This window comes from Triplophysa dalaica, chromosome 19 (genome assembly GCF_015846415.1).
Source record: "Triplophysa dalaica isolate WHDGS20190420 chromosome 19, ASM1584641v1, whole genome shotgun sequence".
Taxonomy (NCBI): Eukaryota; Metazoa; Chordata; class Actinopteri; order Cypriniformes; family Nemacheilidae; genus Triplophysa; species Triplophysa dalaica.
The window spans coordinates 3,225,545-3,246,833 of NC_079560.1; the positions used below are offsets into that span (position 1 = coordinate 3,225,545).

The 21,289-nt window shown below is 37.6% G+C and overlaps 1 protein-coding gene across 1 annotated transcript; it reads left to right on the forward strand.

The window, feature by feature from the left end:
• The first annotated feature begins 1,262 nt into the window (after nt 1-1,262).
• nr6a1b (nuclear receptor subfamily 6, group A, member 1b) lies at nt 1,263-20,018 on the forward strand. Its single transcript, XM_056731401.1, is given in 12 exon segments — nt 1,263-1,330; nt 2,218-2,396; nt 7,336-7,371; nt 12,742-12,972; nt 14,431-14,486; nt 15,793-15,950; nt 16,325-16,537; nt 16,945-17,199; nt 17,435-17,556; nt 17,671-17,823; nt 18,822-18,893; nt 18,896-20,018. Coding segments are annotated over 11 exon segments (1,383 nt in total). The 5' UTR covers nt 1,263-1,330; nt 2,218-2,350; the 3' UTR covers nt 18,937-20,018.
• The last annotated feature ends 1,271 nt before the right edge of the window (nt 20,019-21,289 follow it).

The window sequence follows — 21,289 nt, forward strand, 5'->3', positions numbered from 1 at the left end:
CTCTCTCTCTCTCTCCCTCTCTCCCTCGCCCTCTCTCTCTCTCTCTCCCTCTCTCCCTCACCCTCTCTCACTCTCTCTCTCTCACTCTCTCTCTCTCTCCCTCTCTCCCTCACCCTCTCTCTCTATCACTCTCTCTCTCCCTCTCTCCCTCGCCCTCTCTCTCTCTCTCTCCCTCTCTCCCTCACCCTCTCTCACTCTCTCTCTCTCTCTCTCTCCCTCTCTCCCTCACCCTCTATCACTCTCTCTCTCCCTCTCTCCCTCACCCTCTCTCTCTCTCTCTCCCTCTCTCCCTCTCTCCCTCACCCTCTCCTATCGGCCTCCACCTACTGGACTCGCATTAAAACATGTATAAAAAGGGGAAAAGAAAAAGAAAGTCTAGAAAGTGATGTAGTATGTCTAATATAAAAGATTTGGATTTCATAGAGCCCTGCGATGGGTTGGCACTCCATCCAGGGTGTATCCTGCCTTGATGCCCGATGACTCCTGAGAAAGGCGCAGGCTCCCCGTGACCCGAGGTAGTTCGGATAAGCGGTAGAAAATGGATGGATGGATGGATTTCATAGATTCATATTCCACATGCATTTAATTTGATTACATGAATGCATGTCATTTATCCTATAATTTGGAAAGCTTTACTTTATTTTGACATAAAACATAAACCCTTGTTTGAAACAAGTAAATATACAAAAAGTGCTTAAAACTGTATTTATTGAAACAAATTGTAGTACTATGAATGAGCACATGGGGGCAGCAGAAGAAAATAAACGAACGAACAGCTCTTCTGGCTCTTTACGTCTGAAAAGTTACTTTTATGGTCTTTTTTTCTTGTTTGCTGCCTTCGTTTATTATATCAGTAATATTAAATAATTTAAAATAATTGTTTATCTGTCTGGGTCGAAATTGGTTGTCAGTGTAGTCTTTAACACAAACTCCCCGTGACAACCTGTAAATTACTTAATCTGAATCCACAAGTAAAAACACAACTAAAGACCCTAAACAGGTCTATCAAACCACGGCAACCAGTAGGCCTATAGTATATATTAGCAATGATGTGCAGTTTGAAAATCCGTTGATGCATGTTTTCTCTAACTCAATGCGTCCCACTGTTTAGATTGAGAGCCATCCGAGTGTTTTATTTTCCCTATAGCGATTTAAAGCAGTCGTTTCAATCCTCCGCTTAAGGGCTGGTTATGGGAATGCGCATGTTGCATAGGGCCTCTGCAACACCAGGGGGCCCCCTTGAGTACCAAAAAAACACTATACGCTATTCTTATTACTAGGGGATTACACGAATCATTTAGAAATATCCTTTTTATATATAGACCGTCTCGTAAGTAACATATGCTACAAAATAATAAACACGTTTCTAACTTCAATAGTATTTAAAGAAATGACCACTTCACCACTTCAATACACTGTATTTCGTTTGCCAATGACGGTATGTAATTTGTGTGTCATCACATTTAAAGAATTATTGATATGTTAGCGCTTAGCTTTCTTGAGTATTTTTAAGCTAGTTTCTTCCAAAGAATCAAAATTTTATCTTAATTTTAAACTTAATTGTTCTAACTGTCAGTTTAATCTTTTTTTCATTCAGTTTTAATCCATTTAAGTGTGCTAATTTATTTATTGTTTTTATTTCTTATAGTTTACAGTTATGTTTATTCGAAATTTAACTATGAAGGGACAAACAACGGTTTGTTTATAGGGCCCCCAGACGTCTAGGATCGTCTTTCTATGCATAGTTGTACTTAAACTTTCGTATAGACTGCATTATATAAGAGAACTGAATATTTAGCTTTAGCTGGTAAAGGCGCATTGCGCTGTCGTTTCGAAGCCATGAGGAAGTTAACAACATTTACATTACATTTACATTTAGGCATTTTGCAGACGCTTTTATCCAAAGCGACTTACATTGCTTTATCCTATACATTTTAAATAGGTATTTGCAATCCCCTGGGATCGAACCCACAACCTCTTACCACTGACCTAGAGGAAAGCTAACAAACAAACAACGCATATTTCCCGGAAAGTAAACTCGCGATAAATGTATTTTTATTTTATTTAAGATGAATTATTTAATTGAATTACATTTCTTTATCCAACCACGCTGCGAGTTAAAGCACCGAAAGTAAACGTAAGTTATCTCTCATCTATTTTCTATCTGTAGTCCTTCGTTGTAACTTTGCACTACATTTTCCATACGGCGTCACGGAGGCGTGTCGTCATGTGACCACAGCAAGGTGTTTTCACGCTGAGCGCTTTGACGCGTGCGCTCGGAGAGGAGAGGGCTCGCAGAGGTCAGTGCAGGCGGACCAGAGAGAGACACTCTGAACTTATCTACGGGAGGATGGAGGTGGAGAACCGACCGAACGGGTTTGATTTCTCCAAACGGGGCAAGTTACTGATCATTTAAACTTTTATTCACACGTATAAACATAACATTTACTTGTGTGTTTAGGGGGCGTCATGTCTTCTTTATTATTAATCTCCCCTAGTTTTTAGATGCACGAATACCTATATGTTTTAGAGCATCAATGCACCTTTACGGATGTTAATGCATGCTTTTAATCTGTGTTTTTGTGCCTGTTTATTTCGCGCATGGAGTGTAATGTTAGTGTGATGTGATGAATGGGGGTACAGGGCTGGAGTTTGGGGACAGTGAGGGTTTTAAAGCTCTACTGAGGAATGTTTTTATATGCGCGTCCAGGAGGAATCGTAAAAGATGAACTTTTGAACTTGAGCGAATCAGCCTCTAGCGCCGCAAAAACAAGTCAATGGCATCAAACAACCAGATGCAGCATTTTTAATCGGGACTGTTTATGAAAAAGAAATCCCGATATGTAACGTTAACAGGTTATCTTTTGGAAATCTATTGATTCAGGGCACGTGTACGTTGTAGCATACGATGATGATAACTTTAGGAATTCCAATGAGTTCCATTCCAAATAACAAGCAATAAGGGGAACAAGTAAGTTCCGTTTTATTTGAATTTCTGTGTTGTTTTTTATCGTCTATTGGTTATTCTTCTTTATATAGTTGTTAGTTCTGAAGGCAAATACATTCTCATGTGTCTTCTTGAATCCCCATCACAACATATTTGAGTTTGTTGGGAGGAGTTTGCCAACTGAGATTGGCAGCATATTGCATTTATTGCACAATGTACAGAATGTTTTAAAGTGAAACATAACTTTATTATAACTGCGTGATACAGAGATTTGGAGAGCTCTTACAAATCACCCATGACTATTCCGGTAGATCGAGCTCATGACTGGACTAAGATAGATCATATGTAATGCAAATGCGATAATGATTTGGCATTTACTTTTTAAAGAAACTACGATGCTCAAATTTTTATTTAAGTCTGTAGTTTTGAGATGGTGAATATGAAAACGTTTGCATTCTCTCCATACTCTATTTTTGTGTATTTTTCATTTTAAAACCACATGTTTTACTTGTCCATGGTTGTGTTTGTCAGTGTGAATGTGTGCAAGAAAGGAAAGAAAAAGAAACGCTCACACACACACAACCAGGTTTTTGCACACAAAGGCTGCCAGGACTGCCAGATTTTACAGCTCCATGTCCAGCATCTGTTTGGCTAAATGACGCACACGGCAAATGCTGGCAAGACTTACAGTATACATGTAGTCTAAGCATTTGTTGTTTTAAATTCACAGATAGCTCATCAACGCAACAGTTACTTTTATGATGGCTTACATGCATTGTCATAGCAACGCTTCCCAGGTCCGCATTGGTCACTGCACATACCAGAATACAACTGTAGTCAACAGCCTTGACCTTTCACTTCTGCGTGACCTCTCTCCTTTTACTGACCTCGCTGAGCAGAAAAAAAGGACGAGAGAGGAAGGAGATGCCAACATGTGTGTTAATGTGTGTTAAAAGTACAAATTCAATGTTACAACCTTCTTGAGGAAGGAGTTACAGTTTACGCAAGACTTGTACGAACCCACAAGGGACCATACATACACACACACAAGCTCAAATTCCCACACACTACCGCACTGTCAGGTTGATGTTGGATGAAATGTGTGTATATGTATGTGCCTTTGAGTTTTCCTTTCTGGTTGATCCCATCCCCCGCAAATAAACAAACAGACAAACACATGTCATAAACACACTGATGATAAACTTCCTGTCCACCCACCCACACAGGGATCATAAACACCCCCCTGCCACTGGCCCTTCCATGACCCCTTGTTTAGACCCTGTTGTTGCCCTAGAAACCTTGATTGACATTTTGAACAGGTAGATTCTGGCTTCCCCATAAATGTTTTTTTTTTTATGGGTTTATAGACCACTTCGCCAGACGTAAACACTGGTCCAGAAGCACTTCCTTGTTCATTTTTATTCTCAGTATAATTAAATCTTAAAGTTTTTAAGTTTAACTTTTTGATTCTGTTATACATATCCTGTCGGTCGTATTTTGTTCATATGTTTGTGTTGTGTAAAAATTTGAAACCGGACGTGCTTCTGGATCGGTGTTGGATCACTCCTGCTAATGTTTTCTGAAGGGGTCTGTAACAAGAACAAGATTTTAATCCATTTCAAGCAATTTGAATCCCATACGGTGCTTTAATATAAAAATGAAATGTAATGATGATGTAGCGTACAAGCACACTTAAGTGTAAATGTTTGGGATTTTTTGTGTGTACTTTTTAGTCTTAATAGGCTTTATAAGTAGTAGCACAAATTAGGTAGTGTGAGTTGTGTGCTAAAGTAAAACATGAGGTACAAAATTTGTTCAGGTCCTTAATCCTCTAAATCGGCAATATCAATTATATGGAAGTAGCCTAGCAAATAAGTAATTAATAAAATAAAGAACGACTAAATTATTATCTCCCAGTTTGACTTCTTTAGAAAGTACCACACGCAGACACACGTGTTATGATAAGCAGGGATGCAACAGGAGTTGGGGGGGGTTGGTCGGTTTCTTGTGTTCTTGGATCTGAATAATGAAGTCCTGGAAAATGGAAAATAATTGGATATTCAGGTTACATATCACTACATCTGTACACCAATCCTCCCCCCGAAACTCCCTTTCCTATCAGTCAAGTGGAACACAAGACATCTGGGCAGTGATCTTTGGTTTGGGGGTGGGCTGGGCTGTTGAAGTCAGTGTGTGTGTTTGTGTACTGTCTCTGTACCTGGATGGTTATCTTTCTGCTAGTGGATTTGTGTGCTTCAGTGTATAGCAATTCAACACACAAACAGTCGCTTGCCAATCATAAATTCCGATTTATTAACAGTCAACCGATAAGTATGGAGCTGAATCGGCAGATTAACATGCATGCTTGGCAATGGGATAGTTCACCCAAAAAATAAACAAATCGGCATGTACTTACCATTCAAAATTTAGATTAAAACCTGTATAAGTCATCTTCTGTTGGACAGAAAAGAAGATATTTGGAGAAATGTTTCAGTGGTTATATGTTCAAGCCAAGTTGTTTGGTTATCAACATTCTTCAAAGTATCTTCTTTGGTGAGGAAAGAAAGTCATACAGGTTTGAAATGACATAAGGGAGAGTAAATGATGAAAGAATAGTTATTTTTGCATGAACTGTCCCTTTCAAGAACATACACAATTACGCTAAATACCAGAATGCTTATGTATTTTAAAGACAATTTCACATAATAAAGATAAAGCCTTGTATTCCATTTGGACATACGTTCTGTGTTTTATACATGTCCATATGCTTCTATATAGCATATCTGTAGCTTAATACTGTTGAAGTAGAGTTGCGTGTGTGTGTGTGGCACAGTTGCCAGACGGTGAGTATTTGCTACTGTAGTTCAATACCAACGGACCTCAGCCATCAAAGATATTAGATTATCTTCGAGGAGGCTGAGGTTGGTCGGGTGCTTGCGTGTGTTCCGACGCACCATATGCCAAAGACTGCTGGAGTGTGTGTGGGGTGCCCCGCGTGTGCCAAATCAAAAATCCACAGCTGTCAGCGTGCCGACGAGATCACACACACACGTGGCGGATTTTGAGGAGGTCGCGGGGGTCGTGTCCTGGGGGACAGAAGTGAGATGACTGGGCAGATGGGTGTGTGTATCTGAGAGAGAGAAAGATAGATAGAGAAAGTGTTGTTTTAAGTAAGAGAAGACGCTCTGTTTTAGGTCTCCTTTGGGTTCGTGGAAGTATGAAGGATGTTCACAGGCATTTTTGAGTGCCTCTTTTGTACTTTTTAACATTCATCATTACGTGTCAAGAAGATGATTATGGCTAAAATTCTTTTACAGATGGAAATTTAGGAATCCGATAAAGAATGTACAATGTAGATCAGTGTTTCTCAACGGTTTTGTTGTGGGTCTCTGTGTGAAATGCAGAATTTCACCATCAACACTAAATCATAATGTGATCGCTTTAACTCATACGCAATCCTGTTTTATCATTTATATTAATAAAATAACTGATTCATTTAATTAATAAAATTAAAAGAAACATAAATATAGAGTTAATCAAGTAGATTCTACTTCTTCAAAACTTGTTGAAAGAAAAAACTACAAAGTAGTTGCTTTAATTTAGATGTATAAATAAAGTCCAGATGGAATGTTTACCGAAAGTCACTTGATGTTTTTTATTCATGTTTTTTACATGTTTGTACATGTGATGAATTTAAAAGTTTCAGGTGATTCAAATGTCAAAATAGTCATTTTGAAACAATGTGAAACATATAGCCAGAGAAAAAAAAATAAGAGATCATTCAAAATGTTCATTTAAATAGCATTTATTGGTGTATTGTGCCCATTCCAGTCCAATGGCTCTTGAATTTCAAGAAAATCAAACCTCAGGAGTGACATAAGATCACCCGAAAGCCAAGTGAAAGACTGGCAGAATAACAAGACACATGAAAACTGTGATAAAAATCCAATAAAAACGAAATAAAAATTAAGTTAGAAAATGATTCTAGAAAATTTTCCTAAATACATGTATATTCATAACTGTTGTATTGCTTAAAAGTGAATATGAACTTGTTTTCTTTGCAGTTGCCTATTTGAAGTCTGAAAAAATACAGAGCATCGTTTCTCCAGTTTTCAAGTTCTGCAAATCAATGCAAATGGCAAAAAAATGATTTGTAATTTGGTAGAAATGCTGTTAGTAGTTCACAGAAAACAAATGAAATAACTAAAATGATCATTTTACTTAAACACATACCTATAAATAATACATTTAAAAATGAGTAAAACTGATTTTTAAATAGTTTCTTAAAGTATATGACTTTCACTCACTCTCTATTAAGCCTCTCACAGCTCTCTTGGGTTCTTGCTTTTTTGATATCTTTTCTCATTCTCTTTCTCTCTCATCTGCAGGTTTTTATGAAGAGAACTCACTACAGGTTGATACAGGTGAGATCTGGTCATATACACGAACATACATATTATTGCTATTTGTGTCTGCTTTACATCTTATTAAACATTGAAGATGTGTAGATTTTCTTTAGATATCCTTTAGGATTGGATTTAGGAGACACGACTTTAGACAAAAAGAAAATGTTATTGTTTTATATAGATCTTCGTCATATTTTTCCTGTATGTGTTTGTGTTGCAACTCTATGGTCTTAAAGGGATATTTCACGGACAAAACAAACATTCCCCATGTTTTACTCACTCTCAAGGCATCCTTACTGAATATGAATTTCTTCTTGAGGAATAATGCAGTCGAAGTTACAATACCACGTATGATTTTACTTCCAGGCGGTAGAATGGGAGTGGATGTGCGTCGACCTTTTTAAGCTCCAACAGTGCATCCATCTGCAAATCCAGGCGACAAAAGCTCCTGGGCAGAGGAGATTGGAGCAATACGAAAAATGCGGAACTTACTGCCTCATTTGGCTGAAAAAATTGCGCCGTCAATACAGACATTTTTTCTTAAACAAATGCATTGATTCGAGACCTTTATAGAGATGATGTCAAGCAGTTCTTTGATGGATAGATGCACTTTTTGGAGCTGCAAGAAGCCGACGCCCATTCACTCCCATTCTACCACTTAGAAGTAAAATGATACGCGTTTTTATTACTTCAACAGCATTATTCATTCAAACAGAAAGTCATATTCAGTTAGGATGCGTTACGGGTGTGTAAAACATGGGGAAAATTTGTTTTGCCTGTGAAATATCCCTTAAATACTTTTTTGTAGTTCTGGAGTATCACCAGCAGGGTAAACCACAGAGATCTCTGTTTTTCAAAACACTGGTTAAAAGTGCAAGTTTTAGGGGTCAAAATCAGTTCAGTAGCTTCTGATCATCAGCTGCCTTTACTTTACACACACACACACACATACACACAGTTGTAAAGCTGTACAAGTCAGGGCTGTACATTGTTCAAGAAAGCAGTTGATTTATGTGAGAAACCAATTAAGCCGTAAAGTGGCGAAAGAGCACACACATACACGGCACGCTGATGACATCACCTTCATCCCTGTCACAGAGGAGTCAAAGTTAGGTCAGGAGTTCAGGAACAATATGTCAACAACCTGGAATTCTTGTCTTGTGACTGGTGTTTTGGTGATATAGATGTAGAAAAGGATAATGTAAAGTGAAACAAGAAACTAGTCTGGCCAAACGTGCTCTTTAGCTATTGGTAAACCAAAATATATTGACCAATCAGTATCAAGTATTCAGGGAGAAAAATGGGGCATGCAGCGTTTCTTACCTTACGGTTATGGTGGTTCTGTGCTTAGTTAGAGAATTTGTTACCTGTTTGTGCAAGTTTTAAGGGGTTGCTACAATGTTTCTACTGCAGTTTGCACTCATTGGTCAGTGAGTCGCTCTCATGTTAAACCCAACGACAACAATGAATGTATAGCGCAGCTGTAGTAATGAGGAAACTCTCCGTTTTAATGCCTATTTTGTTTGTGGATGTGTCGCATGTGGTAATCTCAAGGCACATCCAACGGTCGATGGTTTCTTAGGCATGTCCAAACTCACCGACAGCGTTGAATGTTCCCAGAATGCACCAGGAGAAATGGTGTGGGTCTGCCTTTGCATGGTGAAAAGTCAAATGCTTTTTGGTTCTCAAGATGGTTCACCGAGATTTGTAATTCTACATTTTTGATTCTACACCTTTATATGCATGTGTGACACTGGAAGCGTCCAGAGCCCAATTGAGAGAGTCATAAATGTTGTGTAAATATCTGCTATTGTAAGATGCTCTGTAAAGTTATGCTGTAATATAATGGTTGCAGAATCAAAATGCAAACATTAAAATTTTTGGTGTAATTTTTACTTGCTATGAAAAATGTTGATAGAATTACATTTCCTATTTCTTTCTCTCGTGGAAAGTTAAAGTTTTTAGGTCATTGATAAGATAAACTATGTTTCTATATTAATAAACTATATTTCATTATATCACAAATTATTGATATAAAGGGCACGAAATCTTTTGTCACTAATCAAAAAGTACAATTGTATTACAATGGTAATGCCATCTTTTAATATATGGACCAAGGTATTATTTTAAACGAATTTGCACAACTAAAAAAGTAATCATTCGGTACAAAATGAAAATACCTCCTGACATCATCACTGCATCACAGTGAGTTTTAGTCAGGGCTTTAGCTTCAGGTGGGTTAAGATGCTGTTTTAATAAAAGTATATAGCATTATAAAAGTTAGAATCTAAAATGTTTTAATTATTGCAATCATTTGTAGTTTTGTTACTTATTAAAATAGAACTGCACCAGTGCATCAAAGAATTAAACAGAAATGAGCCCAAAAATCAACTTTAGAAAGAAATTAAACATGCACAGAGTAAGACAGACAGCAAAATACTTCCAGGAAAAGAAAGATGAACTGAAAGAATCTTACCTTGACATCTGATGATGTATTTACCTGACGATAAGTACGACACTTGTGTCACGCTGACGGTTATCGGATAAATAAGACTACAGAAGACAGAAAATAATAATCAATGTCTATTCTTATTGCTGGATGAGTCACACTCGAGCTGGCATCCTTATTGTGAATTTGAGATATTTCATATTTGAGATGAACTATATATGACCCAGCTGATGTGCCACAGCAAATTTGGCCATGTGGATTGAGTTCCGGGTGTTGATTGGCTGAGATTGCTGACGTTCTGATTCGGAGCTCTTCGATTGGTCAAGGAGTAGTTAATTTGCTTAGTCGGTAGACTGAGAGAAAGGCGTACGGTGCTGACGGGGAGAAAGACTAGTGAGATGATTTGAAGAAGAAAAACACTCCTGGGAATAATTGATGAAAGAGATATGATGATAAAAGTGGGAGAGATCTGGCAGATGGATATATTTTGCCATCGGGCGGTTTAATCACACGTGCTGGCACTGCTATGAAACACCAGGCATAGGAAACACAGGCTTGTGTAATACCTGCAAAAACATCCTTTGTTCTTAAGTGTTTGTACTTTTTAGTGATGTGCGATTATATCTGTTTTGCTTGAATGGGTTTGTATGACATTGTTGCCCCTAATAATTCCCGTAATCCTTTTCTCGCACAACATGCGTTAAGTAGGTCAACGTGCATGCTTACACACAAATCAGGTGTTTCTGAAACCAAACGAAATGGGAGTGAAAATATGGTGAAACACATTGTGTTTCAGATTAAAATGACTCTTGACTCTATAAGAGGGATAAGACAAATCCATTTATTGAGCTTGAGTATTTTATTAAGCTGTCAATGCTTATTAAAGAGAAAAAGTGAAAAATCGTTCAATATTTACTCTCGCATGTCATTCCAAACCACTATGACTTTCTTTCTTCTGCAAAAGAAGATATTTTGAAGAATGTTGGTAACCAAAAAACATTGAACCCGTTTGACCGACAGGAGTGTTAATAGATGATGACAGGAGTTTTATTTTGAGTGAGCCAGCTAAAAACAGACTCTTCTGACCTTCATTGCCTGTAAACGCAGAAGGCATGAACACGCTGACAGATCTAGAACAATATTAACAAGAGACACAGTGAGCAAGATGGAGAGATTTTGTTTGTGATGCTGATGGTGACTGACACGAATGATGTTGGCCAGCATCATCGATAATTCACTTACTCCATCATCAACATTGTGACTGTAAAAACTCTGATCAGGAGATTCTATGAATGTTTTGTATAAAGGGCTTACTGTATACTGCACAGTATTTGCTGTCGTCAAAAGTGTGTGTGTGTGTGTGTGTACATTTGTCACACTGTTCGATTTTAAAACTGAGTGCTCCACAGTTCCGGTTTGCTATAAAGTTTGACCTGTGCGTGACCTGATCCTCAACAATGCTTTGCCCTCACAAACACACAGCTTTCTTGGTGGTTGTAAAATGGCTGCAGAGTTCAGGGTTGGGTTGAGTGCTTTTTGTACCGTTTATGACACACTCGGGCTTTTCGAAGACCTCTCTGTGACCCTTAGCTCACCCGCGCCCCCTACAGCTTAACAGCACATTCATGAAAGGAATATGTTCATTCAGTTTAACCTTGAGAATTCAATTCATCCTATTGAATCAATTGATTCAGATGGTTTCAAGTGATTCGCCAATTCAGTCTGGTCAAATACAGTCTACACTGCTGCTTATCTGGCCCATATATATTAGACTAAATTAAACTGGTTTGATACATTATTATTTTTTATTATCCCAACTAAGCTTATATCCAAGATTCAAGTTTAATATACGAAACAAAGTATATTGCACTAAACCTTGACGCAGCGCAGCCGATCTTGATAAGCACTTATAGGTGCTTATCAATAGGACTTCCTATCGCTCGTTGGTTGACGCATGGGCGGGCTATTTCGTTCGCCTTGCCGTGGGTGTGCTTTTCTGGGAATTGCTCAATTAAGGACTAAGAAAAGTTGTCACGTAACAGTTTTCCATGTTCGAAAAAAACTTTCCAAAACCTATACGAACCTTCGGGGAGAGTATTGAGCACAGAAATATATACCACAAGAAAAAATGGAATGCGGCACAAAAATTGTTTACTTCGATTATTTTGGCCAAAAATTAGGATTAATTTTCGATTAATTTCACAGCCCTCAATTGCAAGAAAATGTCATTTTTCAATGATTCCTGTTCACCCATGACCTCTGACAGAAATGCTTTATACAGAAAAGTTCTGTGTGTCAAGGCGTCAATTGACAGGGAGCTGGAGGAAGATGACACATTCTCTTTCTTTCTCTTCCTGTCAACCGCCTCCTCAAGCTCTCTTTAGTTTACAGTGAATCTGGGTCAACACGGCATGAAGCTGTAAGTCATTTCAAAGCTCTTCATGAAACTTTAGTGGAATAGACAGCAGAAGGTGTTGCGGATATGCTCATGTGCGTCGCTCTGTTAGGATAATCCACATCTCTGCAGCATTGAGATTTAGATAAGAACTTCAGTAACTTTCTTTAAGTGTAAAGTGTTATGCTTTCTCTGTAAACACTGATTAACCTACTATAATATGGCACAGAAGTACAGGTGTATGCAGGTTTAGATTGACTTTTTAGGGTCAAATTCTTGAAACCTCTTTATTTCCAAATAATAACCATTTTTGGGTGTCACTTTAGAGTAAATTTCTTGATTATTTTGTCAGAATTTGGGCTGATGACCGCACTGATGCTCTTGTGTAATATAGACAATTTTATTTTTTATATTCATAATTTTTTATTTACTGACCCCCGAATGAAATGAGATAAGATCAAAAATTTAGTTTACACAGTGAAAGATTTCAAGATGCGAATTAACGTTTAATGAAACTTCCCCATTTATCTCTCTCTCTCTGTAGAAGATGTGGATGAGCAGCGCTGGTGTCTGATCTGTGGAGACCGGGCGTCCGGGCTTCATTACGGCATCATTTCCTGTGAAGGATGTAAGGGCTTCTTTAAACGCAGTATATGCAACAAACGTGTCTATCGCTGCAACAGAGACAAGAACTGCCAGATGTCACGCAAACAACGAAACCGCTGTCAGTACTGCAGACTGCAGAAATGCCTGCAGATGGGAATGAACCGCAAGGGTGAGAGACACATCCACTAAGCAATGCATACACAGACACACACACACACACACACACACAGGTGATGTTAATTTAAAGCAAATCTTGTCTTTAGTGAATTGGGCATGAGCAAACATACATCTTAACAGACTGACTTTGTGTCACATGCGTCTCTAGTTGATCCCCTCCAAAAAATCTTGACCCTCCTGTTTTTCTTTCCTTCTCTTTTAACACGCATGTGTTCTAAATTATAATTTTACCCTAATTATACAACAGTGTTCTTTGTGTAAACGCATGTCTGCTTCTAACAAGTTTTGTTTTTCTGTATGCCTTTAATATTTATTTATGCGCTTCCTAAAGCTGTCCCTCTTGCCTGGTCTTTGATGCTGGTTTATTAGTGGCACAGATCTGAATCTTCCTGCTGTGTAAATTTGGTGATAAGGATCAGGGATGTATTGAGCATGCCTGAAGAGACAAAACACAGATATCACCTTGTAGATCTGGGTTGCATCGCTGCATGTAAAACCGTGAAAGATGCTCTCCTGGTGCTGATAACAAAATTCTTGATCCAAAGTACACACACACACTCTCTCTCTCTCTCTCTCTCGCTCTCTCTCTCTCGCTCTCTCGCTCTCTCTCTCTCTCTCGCCCCCTTTTGCCTCTTTTATTTACTTTCTTAAATTGACACACCCACAACTACAATACAAATGTTTAATCTGTATGTTTCAGACTTACATACTTATTTTGTGCAGCAGAGGGTGCTGTTGGTCTTCCAACAATCAGCATATCTTTTCTTTCTAGATATTTTCACACCCTTACCACTTCTGCAGCAGATTTATTAAAGTTTTGATTTTAGTTTTATTTAGTTTTATTAATATTTCAAATTAGCTTTAATTTTTTTGTTTAAGTTTTAGCAATTTTGGTACATGTTTTTGTCATTTTATAATTTATTGGTTTATTTTTAATGTTGCTATATAAGATAAATATTTTTTTATTTTAGCTTTATTTTATTTTTTGTCTATTATTATAATTTTACTGCTTAAAACTTACTTTTCTTACATTTCTATTAACCTTGAGTTATTTTTTTCCAATAATTTTTAGGTCAATATTTTATTTGATTTCAATTTTAGTAAACTAAAATAACTTTGTCCTGCAGTACATTAGTGCATTTACACTGTCATTTACACAATAATGTTTTTTACACTGTGTATAGTATGCAAATGTTCTTGTGTATATAAATTAATATACAACATTAGTCAAAACGTGAAATATACATAAAACAAAGCGTAGTACTGAACCAATTATTTCACGTCACATACTACTTTTAAAAAATTGCATTGTGGGATGTTTTATTTATCACAATGTGCTCTGCTGTATTCTGCACATTTTGTCAAATATACTGGTCATCAAATTAGTATGTATAGTATTTTAATTTACCCTATTAAATACGGTATCTAACTCTTGCCCTCCTTCCATCAGCCATCAGAGAAGACGGGATGCCTGGAGGCAGAAACAAAACCATTGGACCGGTACAGGTAAGATCCAGATAGAACATCCCAATTTAGACGGATAAATGAACGTGTGTGTGCGAGTCCCCGCAGATTATTACCAAATACTAGCAAGCAAAAATAACAAGTAAATTACAATAGCTAGCAAATTAAAAGTATCTTTACCCAGTATTATTTTGGGTTACCCGCAGAAGAACCTTTACTTTGCTAAATTTAAATGCGACAAAGTTACATGACCCATCAATTTATATTTTATTAGATACAATAAAATTCAAAATATTGTTTATTAAATACAATCATGATACAATAAAAATAAGTGAAAAAATTAATATTAATCGTTATATTATGAGCCACCAGCAATGCAGATCAACAAACTCAGACCAAAAGTTTACTTCAGGCCAGGTACGTGCGCAGCATACGCATCAAATTTGGGAGTTTTTATTAAAATATCTGACTTTTGTTTGGAGATTGTGGTGCCCTGGCAAATTTGAGCACAATGTGATCATACATTTATTTGAGAGACAATGAGATCATTAAAACTGTGGAGATGTATGAATCTGGAGTTATTGTCCTCCAAAGAAAATTTGGCCTCATTGAAACCTTCATGTGAGGGTTCGAGGTTCTTTAAAATAAAGCACCACTTGGAGTCCTTTTTTGCTTCAAGTTTTAGTTCGTTTATGTATAAGCCTGAACTGATGTGATCGTTCATTCTTCTGTAAACAATCCCAGTACATTCCAGCAGTATTGAACCTGAAGTCCTCCAAGACGTCTCTCCTTCTGCTCACGTCTCATGCGTGTGTTATCGCTGAGTGCAGAGTGAAGGCTGAGAACAGGACAGAATAGATCCTGAAGGCCAAATCAATTCTTTTACACAAATAGAAACCGTCCTGCTATCTATCTCTCGCTCGCTCCCTCTTCCTCATAAGAAGACTGTATACAGTGTAGGTAGATGAAGCATTTTGGGATGTGCATGCTATGTCTTTGTGTCCTTGATAATTGAGTGCATAGGTCTGCTGGAGCCAAACTGTGTTCGTTAATGCAATTATTTGTTTCTCGCTCCCTAACAAACACACAATAATCGGGTTGCACTTGAGAACCCACTGTACCGACGCTGAACGCACGTCTCTTATTGATGAAAATAGGAAGAACGAGACGACGCCAGCCTCATAGTTTCTCCTTAACAGTTTGCAATAGAACGACGCAAACAAACTCTTCATTCAACGCTTATTGACCGATTTTCAGACACAGTCATTCTGACGAAGCGCTATTGATTGATTTAAAGAGACTTCATTCAGCACAGATATTCTCCATTTCCCTTTCTGACTCTTTGTAGATTTCGCTGGAGGAGATCGAACGAATTATGTCTGGCCAGGAGTTTAAAGAAGGCGCTGAATCAGATACATGGAGCCCCGGCTACAGTAACCACAGTTCACCTGGCAACAGTATCTCCGAGGGCGGACAGACCTTATCTCTCTCCACGCTGTCAACCAGGTGTGACCCCAATGGGAACGAGATGTTCGAACGCAGTTACACACTGACACGTTGATCTGTGTCTGTTCTTTTTTTTGTGCTGGGGACAAACAGTTTTTAGCAGCTATTACGTGAAATTGACTGTATTTGTGCCACCGGGATTCATCCAAACCTAGCCCATTTAAATACCCATGTAGGGATTTTAATCTATTACTGATTTTACTTTAAATCTTCTGTTTCACTTGGAAATATGTCACATAAAGGTTTCCAAATGAAGATTCATTTGTACATTTTTACAGAATCATATTAATATAAAGTGAGTTCATGCACATGATGTATGCCCATATGATGCAATATCTCTCTCTCTCTCTCTCTCTCTCTCTCTCTCTGTATAGTCGGTCTGTGGAGATGAACACATACTCTGTGTCCTGTAGAGATCAATGCAGCAGTCCACAGCTTTCTCACTCACACACGTTCCTCTTGTGTAAATATCCTTTACTGTCCTCTACTGGCAGTCTCTTGAAGACGCAATCACGCGCATTATCAGCGCAGCTTCTCGCTGCAGAAGACCTGACGCCCCTTAGTACACCAATGATCATAGAGGAGGGGTAAGACACTCACAACCCTTAACAAATGAAACTTTTGCGTTCAATTTCATTTTTTTTATGGTAAAGCTTCATATATGTGCCTTACAAACACAATTGCAACATCTATTTTATCACTAATGTTACTTGGTATGGGAGCAATAACATTCTTTTTTTTAATCATTTTTCATTCAGTTTACCTCGAAAGATGTCAAATAGATCAGTGATTTCACAAAATGTAATCCTATATGTGTATCATTTCAAATACTTGTTTATACTATAACAACATTATTGGTTGGAATCGAGGTCAATAATGTAGGTAGATGATAGTCTAAACTTCTCTTTGTCTCTATTATGGAGAACCCTTAAACATGTTTGTTATGTTTGTTGTTAAACAATTCTCTCTCTGTCCCTCTCTTTCTCTCTCTCAGGTATAGCGTGAGTCAGTCAGAGGTTTCGGCTCTGTTGTGTCGTTTAGCCGATGAGCTGTTATTCCGACAGATCGTCTGGATAAAGCGTTTGCCCTTCTACAGCGATCTGACCATCAAAGACTGCACACTTTTACTGGGTGCATCATGGCACCAGCTCATCCTCCTCTCCTCCCTGACGCTGCACAGCAAACAGATACTGGGAGAACTGGCCAATATCACACAGCAGTACACACCATCTAGTCTGATGCGACAGGGGTGAGTAGTGTCTGTGAACGTGTGTGTGTGTGTATTATCAACAAGGAAATTATTTGATACACATCAATATTGTTTTATCAAGCTGGAATGCTTCATCCACAGTGAAATCCGTTTGTTCTGAATTTGTGGTTCACGTTGATGTTGTAATGGCTGTTGTGTTGTTGTCACTTGTCAGTATTATTAATTTTGCATTATCTGTATTGTTATATTTATATATATTATTGCCCGTGTGCAGGTTTGGTGAGGATTCCATGGAAGTCATGGAGAGCTTAAATTTTCTCTTCCGCAAGTTTCATCGACTGAACATCAGCAATGAGGAGTACTGCTGTTTGAAGACCATCATGTTCCTCAGCCGGGGTAACACACACATGAATTTACACACTGACTGTTTTGCTACTGTGATACAGTTCAGTATCTCTGTTTATTGCAAATGCATGTAATGTAAAGTGTGTGTGTATGTTTGTGTTGCAGATACAGTAGGATTGTGCAACACACCCACGCTGGAACAGCTGAGTGAGCGTTATTGGTCTGTGTGCCGGGACCTGACAGAAAGACTCCACCCACACCGGCCCAAACACTTCAATGACATCATCACGTGCCTCTCTGAGATCCGCCACATCTCAGGTGTGTAAACCTGTGTGTGTGGTTGAGAGTACGATAAGATGTTTTTCATTGCAAAATGTTGTGGGTTTGATTTCCAGGGAACACACATACTGATAAAATGTAAATGCACTCAAAGTTGCTGTGGATAAAAGCATATGCCAAATGCATGAATGTAAAAAAGGTTTTTCGCATACTTAAATAAAAACCGGTGTACTTATTATACAATAGGATAAACTGTATAAATAGACAAAGTACAATGTGCGTACAGCATTACAGTATAGAATAATTACAAACAATCTTTGAGTATTTTACCACGTTTGCTAGTTAATTTTTCTAGTTACATGCCAAATTTTGTCATTGACAGAAAAATATGAATATCTGATTGAAATATTCAAGTGTAATTATAATATTCAATAGCATTCAAGCTATTAAAAAATCCTTCAAAGTTCAGTTCATATGAGTATAATATTGTTGTTTAGAGAGATGATATCTTTTTCATTGGTTAAATAAACAAAAATTAGCATTTGAGAAAATATGTTTTAATGTGTCTCAAATAAGGATTTGAACGGTCCGATACTGGTCTGCATGTAATGATGGTTTGACGTCATTTGACTTACTTGCATAAATATAAGTACATAAAGTAACTAGCGATTTTATATTGAGTTTATTATTTATTAACACAAAAACATAAACATACTTGTTCATATTTAGGTGTATTTGTTTATATTTATTTACCAATAATTGAAATGATATATAAACGTTTATTTAATTGTAAAAAAAATCTTAAATTTATCCATGTGTGTTTTTGTGTTTATAAATTCAAAATGAATATGCACAGTACACAGACATATAATGTAAATACAAACATTTTAATCTGGATGGCATTTATTTGCGATTAATCACTTGACAGCACTAATGGCGATAGAGAGGCAAAATTTACAGACTGCAGCTTTGCAAAAGTTCTTCTATATAACTACAACAAAAGCTCTGAATGTTAATTGCGTAATCATTGGTTGCAGGAAAGATGATGTTACTTCCTCTGGAGCAGCTTCCACTGCTGTTTAAGGCGGTACTGTACTCCTGCACAACCAATCAAACCCCTGGCTAGCCAACAGATCCACCTCAAGGACATAAGCCACGCCTCCTGTCAGTCTATGAATACCTATTTTGTATTAGTGTGTGCTGTTGTTTGTTATCAAATGTATTTATTACATGACAACGTTGAATGTAAAACTCCTGATTAGTGTGGTCGGTGTTCACGAACTTTACCAAATGTAGCTATCTACCAAAGCAGATGTCGAGCCGGAAAACACAATATCCAGTTACCTCTGAAAAATGAACATCATACAAAATTTCCTCAAGTTCAACGAAAATGACTGTGGTAAGCTTTAGATGAAGCTGTAAGATTGATATTTGTACTATGAATGGTTCATAAGTGAACGTTCTGTCGAGACCACAGTTTGTGTTTAAGTCAAAATAATTCGACATGGTAGCTTTTGAGATTTGGACTTTAGTAGTTTTGAGCCAGTTGCCGGGTTGACAAGAAATGCAATAAGCACAGTCTTTGGCCCAGGTGTGTATGTAGTATGTTACATACAGTATGTGATTTCTCAAGTTTCTTTCGTACATGAGATGTGAATGCTTGAACAGGGTTCTATGTGTTTTGTATTTTGGTGTAGTTGTAGTTTTGTTAGCATTTTAATCATAATTTTATTGTTTCGTGAAGTTTCCGAAAATTGAAAATGTTTTGCTTTACATAAAGTATATTGTTGTTTAGTTACTGAAAGAGGCCAGTTTAAGACTTTATCGTATTTTACTGAGGAACATTCCAAACATGACCTACAAAAATATCAAATCAGAAATGTATGCGATTGTAACCTTCCATTCCTTCAAAGTCTTTAAAAGTTTACAATTCTGTTTTTCACCAAAGCAACAGACATGAGAGAGTTGGAGTATAGAGAAACGCTCGCCGAAAGCAGCGACGATCGCTCTGATAGTTGGGGTTTTATCGTTTTCTTTGTGCTATTTTCTCTCTCTGTTTTGTTTCGGTCCGAGGCCTTGAAGTGACGACAGGCGACATACAGGCTGTACGTCTCGACTGTCTGTCTTCCGTTTATTTTCATTGTCGATCTGTTTATCAATGTATGTTTTTTTATTCAGTGTTTGCTTGATTGTTGTACAATAAAAAGATTTCAATTTTGATTTCCTAAAGAAGTGACAAACGTGTCTATGCGTTACGATTTATCGCAGTCGTCTGTGTTTCGTCTTCTGCTGGGTGCTTTACTCTTCGGTATCATGTATTCTAGGTTCTGTGGCCTTGCAGATCTAAACTAACTCGCTCATCGACCTTCTGGAGCCGTCGTAATCTTCCCAAGACTGGAATCACAGATGGCTTTGGAATGAAATATAGTCAAGTTTTCATATTTGCTGAAGCACACAATGGTTTCTCCGTCCAGGTGGTGGTGGTAGATTAATGGTTCGGGATCTTGGTTTCTAGCTCAAAGGTCACAGGTTTATTTTCGATTTACTGGTCTATCCACTTTCCTTAATGGTCTCTGAATGAATGGAAAACATCCACTATCTATCCGACACTAACCGTTTTTCATGTTTTACTTCATCTGTCTTTGAAAATCACATGAAAATTCGATGTGAGCTGGTGCCGCATGTACAGGATGCAGGAAGGAACCAGAGACTTTATTTCTATGGTCAGTAAAACCCAGTCAGCAGGGATCAAAATTTGCAGGCTAAGCCTTTGACGTCCTTCAGGTGATGTTCTTCAGGCACAATTGCCTCTTGAAATTTAGCAGAAAGATACAGTTCACTTGTAGGAACTTGTTCACCAATACACCAACAGCCCGGATGCAAGGGATTGTGGGCAATATTTGAGTTTCACAACCTTAATAGAATCGTTCAGGTTCTCTTTGTTTAGAACTCTTCAGCATCTTTTGGTGAGGCAGGGAACCCAGGACAATGCCATGAAGTACCACCTTGATATGATGAAAAAGATTATCATCTGATTAATCTTTCTATTTCCTAAAAGTTTTTTTAAAACTATAAAATGTCATAAAAATAAGGTAATCATCTTTGAATGAATAGTTCTTTGGGCAGCCAAAAACGGATCTTCTATGCTATATATTTATATTCACATTTAGTCATTTTGCAGACGCTATATCGCATGGCTACCTAGAACTAATAGCCTGTAGAGATTTAAAGAACACATTAATGCAACAAGTAGAACAACTAATGCCTAGTTAATAATAATGTGTATATTATAATCAAATCAGATGTGTTTTAATAGAATAAAAGTGAATTGAGGCTGTGAAACATTAACATTGTCACTTTACATCTTTAATGTTCAACGAAAGCAAGAAATAATGATGACAATATGTTCTTTCCTTCAACTGCTGAATATAAAAAACTTTTCTTTTGTCCCTTTTTGTCTCCTGAGCAGAATTCTGAGTGTCCACTTGAACTAATATAGATGCCC